The 12459-nt window shown below is 38.4% G+C and overlaps 1 protein-coding gene across 6 annotated transcripts in view; it reads right to left on the bottom strand.

Annotated features, from left to right (window-relative positions):
* NTM (neurotrimin) overlaps positions 1-12459 on the bottom strand; it is a 943500-nt gene that overhangs the window by 321994 nt on the left and 609047 nt on the right. The window contains exon 1 of one of the 6 annotated variants that reach the window (XM_045038540.1): positions 3122-3162. The exons of the other annotated variants lie outside the window; for them this stretch is intronic. Coding sequence (XP_044894475.1) covers positions 3122-3147 — 26 coding nt within the window. The 5' untranslated portion in view covers positions 3148-3162. Of the gene's footprint in view, positions 1-3121; positions 3163-12459 lie in introns of those variants that run through there. 6 annotated transcript variants of the gene reach the window in all.

Below are 12459 nucleotides of genomic sequence, written 5' to 3'. Positions count from 1 at the left end.
TTAAATCAAAACAAATAAACAAATTAAAAAAATGTACAGAATGTTTCAGGCCACTTGTTGTTAGATTTACAGGATTAGAAAGGTGATATTTTTTCTATTTTATTCTGTGTTTATATATCTTAGTTTGTCATGTATCCATCCCAAAATAATGCATGTTAAATACTACAGGCTTAAAATAAGGAAATATATGTTAATGGTTTGGGTATTATGTTTTAGTCATTGAAAGTCTATGTAAAATAGGGGCTTTTGTTTGAAACCTTCCTGTCAGAGGCCTTGTTGCCTAAACTCAGCTTCCTAACCTCCTCTCTGGTAATCAATCCATCAGACCCAGAAAACTGTTAAAATGAAGGTAGTGGGCAGGGAGCCACATATATCAACTTCTCTAGATAATCCCCAACTTAAATGGATAAGGCAACTTTCATTCCTCTGATTTTGGGGGGAAAAAACCTGATCTCAAGCAAAAGAGATGATAAAACCCATAAACCTACTTTACCATCTCTAGAACCATCATTCACATGGAATGCATTTAACAAAGGAAACCCACAAATGCAATCAATATGTCATCAGGCCACAATGAATGGCTGTGTTTTAACTTATAAATGCCATTTCAAGATGGCGGAAGGAGAGAGCAATACTGTATCCCACACACCAAGCATATAACCAAGTAAGAGGAACACCAGTTCCCCAGGGACCAGGGAATACAGTTTAATGCCCACAGTTCAAAGGATTAGTTGCCAGATCAGTTCATGGAAAGAAGCATTCAAACATTTGCTCCCTAAGGGTAAACAACATGCTGTAGACATATATGTTTTCAGTGCTGAACCCACTGCCTAATATATAATTACAGCTCAATAGTTACTTTCCAAGTGAATGACAATGACACAGCAATTGACTGATGGATCATTATTATGAAGAAAGCCACACATTAGAGCATTTTTATTTTCCTTCAGCTTCATCATAAAATGCCAAGTATCTGGATTATATGATAGAAACCTAAATTATATAAGTACTATTGCCTGACTGGGTAAAATGTTTACTATTTTAAATATTTTCCTTATATCCAACCCATCATTCAAGGCCTAACCAAATATTATCTCCTCGATAAGTCTTCCAAATCCTTAGCATGTGCTCTGGGGCCCCAGAACCTTTCAATACCATGGAACAAGACAAAGAGCAAATACTTTCAAATTCTGCTTTGCAACCCAGTTGTTTTGCTGCAAAAACAATTCAATGGGTCAAAATCAAATTAAGAAATAGGACTGGGGTGGGATGGAATAGAACAGAATAGAATAGGAAATATTAGAATGTTTTACACATGAGAAAGTAAATACTTCTGTTTGAGTATGTATAAATACAAATGTACAAGCACCTGTCTGAACAACATTATAATTAAACTATGGTTATCTCTATAGGTAGATATGAAGAAGTTTGTAAATCGCTGGTATAGATTTTAAAAAATCACTGGTGCAGACCTGATTAATATCTTGTTTTCACCACTTGCTAGTTATGTAACTTTAGACAAATAAGTATGTCTTTTAAAGCATCACTTTCTTAATCTGTAAAAGGGAGATGTGCCACCTGCTTTTCTAGGTGATGTTGCACCTTTTCTGGGCTGTGTTCTTTCCTCTTCCAACAGCCTGCACATTACTTCCTATCCTGGACCCCAATCTCTCTCTCTCTCTCTCTCTCTCTCTCTCTCTCTCTCTCTCTCTCCCTCCCTCCCTCCCTCCCTCCTTCCTCCTTCCCTCCTACATACACACACAGAATGTAATATTACTCAGTTTCAAAAAGAAGGAAATCCTATCATTTGTGATAACATAGGTAACCTGGAGGTCATTATTCTAAGTGAAATAAACCAGAGAAAAACAAATATTGCATGGTTTCACTTATATATAAAATGTTAAAAAATTGAAAAAAAAAAAAAGGGCTACTGATTGGCTCATTTGGTAAAGCATCCAACTCTTGGTTTGGCTGCAGTAATTATCTCACAATTCGTGGGTATGAGCCTCACACAAGGCTCCACATTGACAATTCAGAACCTGCTTGAGATTCTCTCTCTCTACACACCCCCCCCCGACTCACACCCTCTCTCTCTCTCTCTCTCAAAATAAATTAAACAACATGTTAACCCTAACCCTATTAATAAATAAATAAATAAACAAATAAAATCAAACTTCCTAGAAACAGAGAGTAGAAGAGTGCTTACAAGGACTAGGAGATGGAGAATACAGGGAGAGATTGGTAAATGGCTATAGAGTTTCACATATAAGATGAATATATAGATTACTGTATAACATGGTAACTATAGTTGATAACACTGTTTGCATAATTGAAGTTTATTAAGAGAGTAGCAAACTGTCCTCATCAAAAATGGAAAAAAAAAAAGAAAAGGTAAATATGAGAGGTGATGGAATTGTTAACTCCATGGGAGGGAGAAATTTTCTCACAATGTATACATATGTCAAACAATCAGGTCATGTGCTTTCAATATTTTACAATTTTATTTGTCAATTATACTTCAATAAATCTGGAAAAAATAACCATACAGAAAAAAATAAAACAAATAGACTAAAAAGCCAACATTATAAACAAGTATAGAAACGAAATGGAATAAAACAGGTCCTTTATAGTTATTTCTGTAGTTGACAAAGTCATTTAAAATCTGGGGAAAAGAAAATCAAGCTTTTGTGTAAGGTAGGTATGTTTAAAAATCAGCACAGCAGATGTAAAAATAATCATAGCAGATCACTTTCATCTGATTTCTGCCATGCTATTTTATGTTAATAGCCAGCATAGACATGTCCTCAGGGGCATCATCTTTAGTGGCCAAAGGACATGTCAGGGTTAAAGTTTCAACTCTGAAACAGTTTCCAATACACCAGATGGAGTTCTTTGGAAAATAGTCTAATTTCCTGAAAAGATGATTCTATTCAAAGGAAAATCAGATCCAAAGAGATTGAACATAGTTCAGTCCAAATCAAGGCCAGATCTCAAAAGTCCCCAGTTCAGAGGAGAAATAACTACAACTACTAATTCATTTAGTCTCTGTTTATTGAGTGATCACTGGATAACCTGGGAGCTATTTAGAGTGAGCAGGGAGGTGAAGAGAATAAACACTTACCAAGTACCTAAGTGTGTTTTCATCATGATGGGTCCTTTGCATACAGCCCATTGAATCCTTACCACAAAAAACGGTGGGTATTGTGACATTGATGACTCTTCAACAAAACTTGCTTTCTCTTCTTGGGCACTTCACTAGATGTCATTTCCCAACCTCTCTTGCAATTATGTGTGATGCTGTAACCAAGTTCTACCTGTTGGAATGAAGGTGGAAGTGCCATGCGTAACTTCTCAGACCTGGCCCTTTAAATTTTCCTTTATGTGCTGCTTTGTGTCTTCCCTTCCCCCAGCCAAAAGCTGATAACCATGGCCAACTTGGTAGGCATATGTTGAAGATATAAAAGCCTCCAGGGGCACCTGGGTGGCTCAGATGGTTAAGCTGACATGGTTTCAGCTCAGGTCATGATCTCACGTGTTCTTGAGTTTGAGTCCCATGTCAGGTTCCATGCTGTTAGTGCAGAGCCTAGTTGGGATTCCCTCTCTTCCTCTTTGCCCCTCCCCTTCTCTCTCTCTCTCTCAAAATTAATTAATTAATTTAATTAATTAATTTAAAAAAGAAAAGAAAAGCCTCCAAAATTCAGCATCCCTGATTAAGCACACAAGGTAAAGCCTTCCACATTTTACAACCAATAGCACCATACAGATCTGTTAAATGGTGAGAGATAAATGCCTATTGTAAAGCCACAAAGATTTGGGGATTTATTTATTATGATAACTAGTGTGACCCTAATTAATACTGAAATTGGTACCAGGAATAGAGTTTTGGCATAAACCAAAAATATATGTTAATGGCTTTTGTAGTCAATAGATATCAGTGAAACAGATAGTGTGAGCTAGAAGGCTGGAAATCCCAGTTTTAGAATAGCAAACATTTGATAAAACTGTCACTTCTGATAATTTCTAAGGCCAGTTAAGTGCCAACCAAGCCCATAGGTCTAGAAAAAAATGGATAGAAAGAGCCAAAGTGTTTATGTGTCTTAATTACTCCTCTCTGTTTACACAAATGATTACAAAAAAGAGATGAGCTCAGGAAAAAATGTGCCAGTTTTTAATCAGATATTAAAATGAGAGCTAAAGTAAGAAAGATGCAGAGAAAGATTGATTCTAGAAATTTCAGGCCTCTCTGGTTTGGAGAAGTCAACTGAATTGGATCCCAAATATCGGGAAGACAGAAAGTAGTTCTAAACAGCTAAGGCCCATTAAGACTTCTCAGTTGGACAAAAGGACACACACTTTAGTGGCAAATACCAAATCATGGTCATCAACTTCTTTACCAAGTCTTTTCTTTCAGACCACCTTAATGTAGCCACATTAAGTGGGAAGAGAGGAGCACAGGCACAAAAGGAAGGAAATACTGTAGGCTTCAGAGTTATAGCCATTTATGCCTTTGAGATTTTTCATGTGGCAAATGGATTTGCCTGAACAAAAACATAGAGCAGAAGTTTATGGCATTGTTGAAGGAATTGTGTAGTCAAAGGAACAATGAGAGCCTGTGACTGTAGACAATTGCAAGCTCTCCAACATGCACTCACAGAAAATGAGCTGCACATATGCCATTCAGCCCCAAGGAGGATGTGCTCAACAATGACCACTTTAGATGAGGTCGTGGAAGATACTGAACAAAGAGCTACCCAGTGGGTAGACTTCCCAGGCAACTGCAGACAAAAAATTTCCTCCTGGAGAACAGAATCAGAATCTACGTAAGAAATGTCTCCAGCTGCCAGGACAAAGGCATCACCACTACCACAAACCCCTCACTGTTTTGTATCTCTATTTCCTCTCTTTTCCAAATTCCAAAATTTCCAAGCATTTTATTTCATAATCCTGTCCTGTGACCCTATTAAACAGGAAGTTGAAATGAGGGATGGCAACCCTTTTAGTTTTGCATGAAAAAGCCATGTCTGGTCATGAAGAAAAGGAGTAAATACACCAAGAGATCTTGGACTTTGACCTGGATGTAATAGTTAAATTGAATTTTGAGTTGTCTATCTTGGGACTGTGTATGTTCTAAATATTTGAAAGGGGTGTAAATGGGTATCTGGTGAAGATATTATAGGTATGATTGCTAGCGGTATGATAATATCTATTTCCTATTGTTTCTTGGCAGTAGGCTAGATTCCTTTTCTCAGCTAGATTTCCTTTTTCTCGGCAGTAGGCTAGATTCTAGATTCTCTGTAGCCAGGTATACCAAGTAATTGCATTTTAGCCAAAGGAAAGTGAGAAAAAATGACACATACCATTATGACCCTTAAAACCTCCCAAGTGTACTCCTCTGTGCTCTTTCCTCTTCCTCTGGCTAGCAACTAGTGCTTTGGGTCCTCTTGGATGTCATGTGTTAAAGAAACCATAACCTTTCTTAGACTGGGTCCCTGAGCAACTGTGTAGAGCAGGACTTCTCTCCTCACTAACAATCAGAAACACTCAGACTGTTCAGCAAATAAGACATACACTTATATTGAGTTAACTCAATGATGTTTTGGTGTTTTTTTTTTCACAAATGCAATACTGCACCCTCCATTTTATAGATGTGAAAAATGAGGCTCAGACAACTTATTTTACTTAATTTAGGGATATTGAACATGCAGACGTTGGGCTCAAACCTATGTCTCCTGACTCCAGCATCCCCCTTCACTGTACCACACTACCATTTGGCAATCGAAGATACTCTACCGGTCATTAAGAAAAGGATCTGCTAGGGTCAAGATAAACCAACCAATCTTTTCCTACGTTCAGATATTAGGTAGATTTGTTTTTGCCCCTCGGTTAGTTCATGGGTTTTCTTGCACACACCATGATTTTTAAAAATTTATTTCTCTTTATAGAGCTAAGGAAGCAGTCAGGACTCAGTGTGAAGAAAAAGAATCTGGGTGTGCCCTGCAAGCAAATGAAAAGATCCCCTCCCTCCAACTGCTAATTCCACAGGGATTCTTTAGGTAAATGAAAACCATAAGCCATTTGATCCTGAAAGTTTTTCTTCAGAAAGGCAAGATCAGTTCTTTTCTTTGTGTTAAATCTCACCTTGATTAAATTGGCTTTTTTTCTTAGGGAGTTTTCCAAAGCACAGAGTTACTAACAAGAAAGGTTTTAATAGGGTCCTAGACTTTAAAACCATGGGCAACACAGCCTGGGTCCTTTATGATGTGTAATGAATAAAAGAATCCAATCACCGCTTTTTAAAATCATCTAAGAACGACAATAATTTTCCCTTTATTCCACCCTCCCTTTCTCTCATTTTATATGTCCCCAGTGTTGCTTGCTTTAAAGGGCACACACACTGAAGAAGCAGACAGTCTGCTTTTCCTAGGCGATCCCCCTGGCTGGAAAGACCCTCTCTTCCGGGCAGATCCTCTTGCATCGCAATTCAAGAAGCAATTGCATCTGTTCCATTTCCCCATCTGCTCCCCCTATCTCAGCCCTCCTTTCCCTCCATCCACGTGATGGATCTTCCTTTCTTTCCCCTAGCTCATTGTATCTATGTTCCTTGGTTCTCTTTAAACTCTTACTTCTATGCCTTCTCTAAGTCATTTTAATAAAGAACCCCCACACTGAGAAGAACTGCAAACTCTTCTCCAATCAGGGCAAGTTTCTATGCACAAAACAAACACAAAACCTTCCCTTTGCATAGTGACACTGTGCTGCTGTCTGAAAGTATCAGTCTGCCATCTTCAATAGTTTCTCATAGACTTCTTGTCCCTTCAGACAGATGGGCAGTCTCTGACATAGTTATAAGCTGTAATTTTTTGTTATCTTCTTTCTTTTCCAGGCCCCCTTACAGCACATTCAGGGTTATCAGAAATGAAGTGGAATAATTTTCAGGTCCTATCTTAGCATAGAAATATTGGATGTTATAACAGAAGAGAAACACAAACACACACACACACACACACACACACACACACACACACACACACACAGATGATATGTGTCCCCTCTGGTCTTCTCTTGCCACGGAGACACTGCAGAGGTGCCTGGGAACACAGGGTAAGCAGAGCATTTCCATAAAAATGTTTTATTTTACTCACTTAGGAGCTTCATGCCGATGAATCATCCCTTGGACAAGGGAAGAGTGCCTGCAGAAATACATCAAGACCACGCCAGCCCAAGCCTAACCAGAAACCGAGGGACATAAAGGAAGGGGACATCCAGCTGGCATCACACAGTTCACCAGCAAGCTCCATGGTCTAACACAGCTGCATGGGAGCTTCTTAGGTAGAAAAAAAAATGTTGTCTACTTAAAATCTAGGCTACCTAGACACAGTGTCAGGAAACTTTAATTCTCTCTTCTCTAGGCCTCAACAGGTAGCCTTATACAATGCAGAGTAAAAAGATTCACACCATTACTAACAGACTCAAATTGTTCAGTACTCATGTGCCTTATACTTAAGGGTGAAGTCATATCTACTGAATGTCTATAATATGCCAAATCTTATCTCCCTTCCTTATGTCAAAACAAATGGGTCCCTGTTGGGGTTAAGGAGGTTGTAAAAGGATCAAGCTATTTAAACTTATAAATACATTCTCTCTCTCTCTCTCTCTCTCTCTCTCTCTCTCTCTCTCTCTGCCCCTACCACGCTCATGCTCTGTCTCTCTCTCTCTCTCTCTCTCTCAAAAATGAATAAACTTAAAAAGTAAATAAATAAATAAATTCAGGACTCAGCACACTGGTACATCATATGTGTTTATTAAATACTTGGGAAGGAAATAATGTATAAAATAATGGTGTTGTCTTCCATTTGAAAGTGTAATGAAAATTCACTTGATTTCCATAAAAAACACTGTAAAATTTAAGTAGTTATACTTTTTTAAAAACCCTTTTTTTGTCGTGGGGGACGCCTGGATGTCTCAGTCCATGTCTTGATTCCGGCTCAGGTCATGATCTCGCAGTCCTGGGATCCAGCCACACGTTCGGGCTCCATGCTCAGCATGGAGTCTACTTGAAATTCTCTCTCTCTCTCTCTCTCTCTCTCTCTCTCTCTCTCTCTCCCCCTCCCTCCCTCCCTCCCCCATGTGTGCATATTTGCTCTTTCTCCCTCTCTCTCACAAAATAAATAAATTTTTAAAAATTAAAAAAATATATATATTTTTTAATTCTGCAAGTAATCATAAAACAATTTGCGGTGTTTGGATGGGATCAACAGAGATAACACAATTCAGTTTCCTGGTTTTAATTAAAATTTTCATTATCAAGTAGGCATTTGCCAAATAGACATCAATTATATCTACCAGGACCAATGGAACACCACCACCCAGGCCAAATTTGACTTGACAATAGAATCCAACATCTTTGAGGCTCTATGGAGAAATATGAAATGAATCTTAATCTGGACATACCAGACATCACTTTGTCAAAACTCATCTACTGTTTGCAATTTGGCTACCAATTCAGTAAATATTACCAACTCCTATTTTAAAAGTATAAGAGTAGAAGTAACTAAGGTATCTAATAAGTTTAATATTGCCTTGGATGTTCATTTGACATCCATCTTTTCCACTTCTCTACAGTTCCTGTTTCTCTTCAATTAATTTTAAAGTTATAGTACATGTAGTATCAAATAAGCAAGCAACTAATTGGTATATATTGATACAGGGAAATTTGAATATGACTCAGTTTACTCACCAACAATGAGTTATAAGGCTACCTTTCTGTCACCATCTGCTCATCTATACTAATCAATATGTGCAAAGAAAACTGAGCCCCTTGTAGAGAATAGCTCTACATATTCACAAACGGCTATTGTCATTAATTGCCATTTAGTAATTGATGTCACCAGTTCTATTATCACATCCACAGACTTGTGAACGTCTGAGCCATAATGTCTGAGTGTAAAGTACTGTCAAAAGGGGATATGATATATCCTTCAATGTCATAACCTCTTTTGGGCAGAAAGAATGACAGCTTAGTGCTGCCTTCTGGGCACCTTTGAGTTAATAACGAGGTGAGTGTCTCTCAAACAGCTTCAAACAATAACCCCTTATTGGATTACCAGACAATGAATTAATGGCCACAGAGAGGCTGCCTGATCAGATCTTAATTAAGCACAGGCAGTTGAGAGGGTTCTAAAGCTCCCTTTCACTGCATTGCCAGAGCTCACGTGGGCTAAACTTCATTCTGGCCAGAGGTCTGACCAAATTACTAATGCCAACATAGCAAAACACCTTAAAATACTACAAAGGGTTGTGAATACACACTAGTTTCATCAAACCTTAAGAAATTACTATGCCAATTGCTAATAATGCCATCACACATTACCTTTAGTTTAAATCTATCTTAGCATGTCCTAATATCTAAAAATCGCCAGCCCTACCTCTTCCCTTCATCAGGGAAATGATTTAGCACCCAGTAAGCAAACCAGGGCAGAGTAGGGGGCATTTAATACTCTGGGTATTAAATTGGGTGACGCTGACTTTCTGTGTTACACTGTACAACTGGGACAAAACAGACAACGATTGCTGCCTGGCCATAGACATGTAGAAATATTGGAGGCTATATCTTAAAAGCCTTTTACCCTCATAGATTCAAGAGTCCTACATCTGGTTCCTTAACTATGCTTCCAATTGTGTCACCCAGAACCAGGTTATTTTACTAGCTCTCTTAATCTCAGTGCCCCTTTTTGAAAAGTAAGGGAATTAGACTAGAACCCCACCAAAATTTGTTTCCTAAACCACATTCTAGGGGACTTGTTTGCCACAGATGTTAATAGGCATTTCTGATGAAAGGGTTCCCCAGTCAGGTACACTGAAGTATGCAGGCAAAAAACTAGGTCAAACATACATTAATGCAATGAAAAACAAAAGGATTCCTTACAGCCTTCAATGCGTTAATGTGCAATTCAATTCTCCAAGCTCTGGGCTATATAAGCAGCATTACAAAGTTACTAAACAAAGAAAACACGTTTTGGCAGAGTATCCACAAGCCTAGTTTGGAACTAATACCAGGAAAAATAGGGTTCCAAGCCTGTTCCCTGACGCCCCAAGGCTCTGCTGTGGGGGCCTCCAGGGAAGATACAGGCAGAGGGGAAGAGCCTCAAACTTCATCAGCTCATTAGCCAGAACAGGCCAACTTATTTTTTTTCTTTTTATTTTGTTTGCTTTAATGTTTTAATATTGAATCTGATCTGTACAGAATAGGTTCAAATGACCAAAGTCATTTGAAAACAACCAGACTAGATGTTCTAAAGCATCTTTACTGTAAACAGTCTTTGAGTCTACTACTGTTTTTAAGGAAAATGTGTTATATGATAAAATACCCGAATCATTACTGTCCTTGAGCTTTCTAGATTCAGTTTATTATGATTTCATTCCAGGCTTCCGGACTATGCTCTTGTTCCTTCCATCAACAATTCATACTTAATTTTTAAGAGCATGAGACACACCTTTATTTTTGAAGCAGTCTTTCATCTCAACTGAAAAAATGATTTGTGTTCTCATTCTTAACATTCCAGAAGTACATCTAAGCCTGACTTCACAGGGCTGCCTCCTTTCCTTCTGACCATGGACAGCCCTTAAAGAAGGACTCTCTTCCTTGGACATCACTCCAGCTGTTCCCACAAATATTACTTCCTGACTTTGCAAGTATCTTTTTAATATTCTTTTATCTTTAGTTCATGATTTATTTTCTCCATAATTTATTTTGTGCCATTCTTGCATATCAGAAGTCACATTATACAACATCGTTAATGGTTTCCTGAGAATGAACTTCCCCCTCTGCTTTTTTGTTTTCTTTTTTCTGAAAGCAACTCACACTGCATTAAATTACAAAGGTTCCTGCTTCAGATCTTCATTGGACATCAGATTTTTATCGTACATTGTCAAAAGAAACAGTGTCCTCTTTCTGCCTTTCTTTTACAATCCCATCCCTTACAGGATATATTCACATAAGGCTTTAACCATGTCATTCAAGCACAATGTTCAAATGGCTTTACATACTCAGGGTTAAGAGTAAATTAGTCAATGAACTGGTAAGGCCTTAAAACCAAAACCCTTTTTCCTTTATGTGAGGGAAGCAATTGCTCATGAATATTATGACTTTGGTTGCCTAGGGCTGAAGAAGCAGTGTGCACCTGAGTAACTGGTAGAGCCCAGTCTTAGGACAATTAAAATGTACACAACTATTTGGCAGGGGTAGAATCACCCTTGCATGGCATACCCCAGCTCATTGTTTTCACAATAGGAAGAGCAGATGCTCTTTGGAAATTTGGCAGCAAAACACATGGGAAGACAAAGCACAGCACCAAAGGCATATGATGTGAAAACTGTTAAGCTTAGTTGTTTTTTCCTTCCATTAAAAAAAAAAAACAGCAAGCTCTTCTATCATTTTCCAGCTCTATCAAGTGGTGGTGGTGACTGGGATGGCAGAGAGCAATCATTACACTTCTGAAGGATGGGCACTGCAGTCTCAGTGTGTGATATGCCAACTATATTTGATTTCCAATATGCATGTATGCATAGAAAGCTTGGCTGGAGCTGACATTTATCTTCAGCATCTAGGACTGGTGGGGCTGGTCACCCCTGTGCTCATGAGTGAAAGTAAATGTCAGGAAAGATTAGTAGCCATGTACTACCCACACACATGGATATTTTTCATTCTCCGTGTGTTCCTCATGCTGCTCTTCATTTAAGTAACAGTTGTGAGAAATTAAATGTACCTGTGCTCCAGAGGGAGCAGAATTATGGAAATTAGAGTGGTGTTATCACATGGGATTTTTTTTTTTCTGTGATACTTTTCCATGCAAAATACTATTCACCACTCTGGCTTGTTTGCCTCTGCAAATTAGTAAAACAGAGGCATGACAAAGACTATTAATTCGATCCATTCGTTTGTGAATGTGGTTACTCCTGGACCAGGTGGAGGTGAGAGGTGGGGGAGACAGACACAGAAGCATCCTTCTAAACTATCTGTATGTTAACCAATGTGCTCATCTCCTGTAATTAAAAAAAGAAAACAGGAAGGAACGAAGGAAGAATCAAAGAAGACATGGGCATAAGAGTGATTCCTTAGGAGAGAAAATGGGGAAAGATCATTTCAGATTGTCAAATATAAAAGGCAGCTCACAAGTAAGAGCCGACCGATGGCTGTAGGCTGTCCGGTAGAGCACACTGCCTCCCACTGGGCCAATTGGTAGCCAAGACCAAAAAAAAAAAAAAAAAAGTAATAATTAGAACACCTCACCTCCCTCTCCTCACCCATCTCAGGTCCAAGCGCACCTACGGTCCTTCTCTCATTGCTTCAAATTTATCCCATTAAATATATTGAAAGCAGAATTAAAGTGCATTCAAGATTTTCCAAGTTAAAAAAAAAAAAACACCAATAAAACTGCACCAATCACATGTTTAGAATGC

Source organism: Felis catus, chromosome D1, assembly GCF_018350175.1.
Source record: "Felis catus isolate Fca126 chromosome D1, F.catus_Fca126_mat1.0, whole genome shotgun sequence".
Taxonomy (NCBI): domain Eukaryota; kingdom Metazoa; phylum Chordata; class Mammalia; order Carnivora; family Felidae; genus Felis; species Felis catus.
This window is presented reverse-complemented; position numbering and strand designations above follow the sequence as displayed.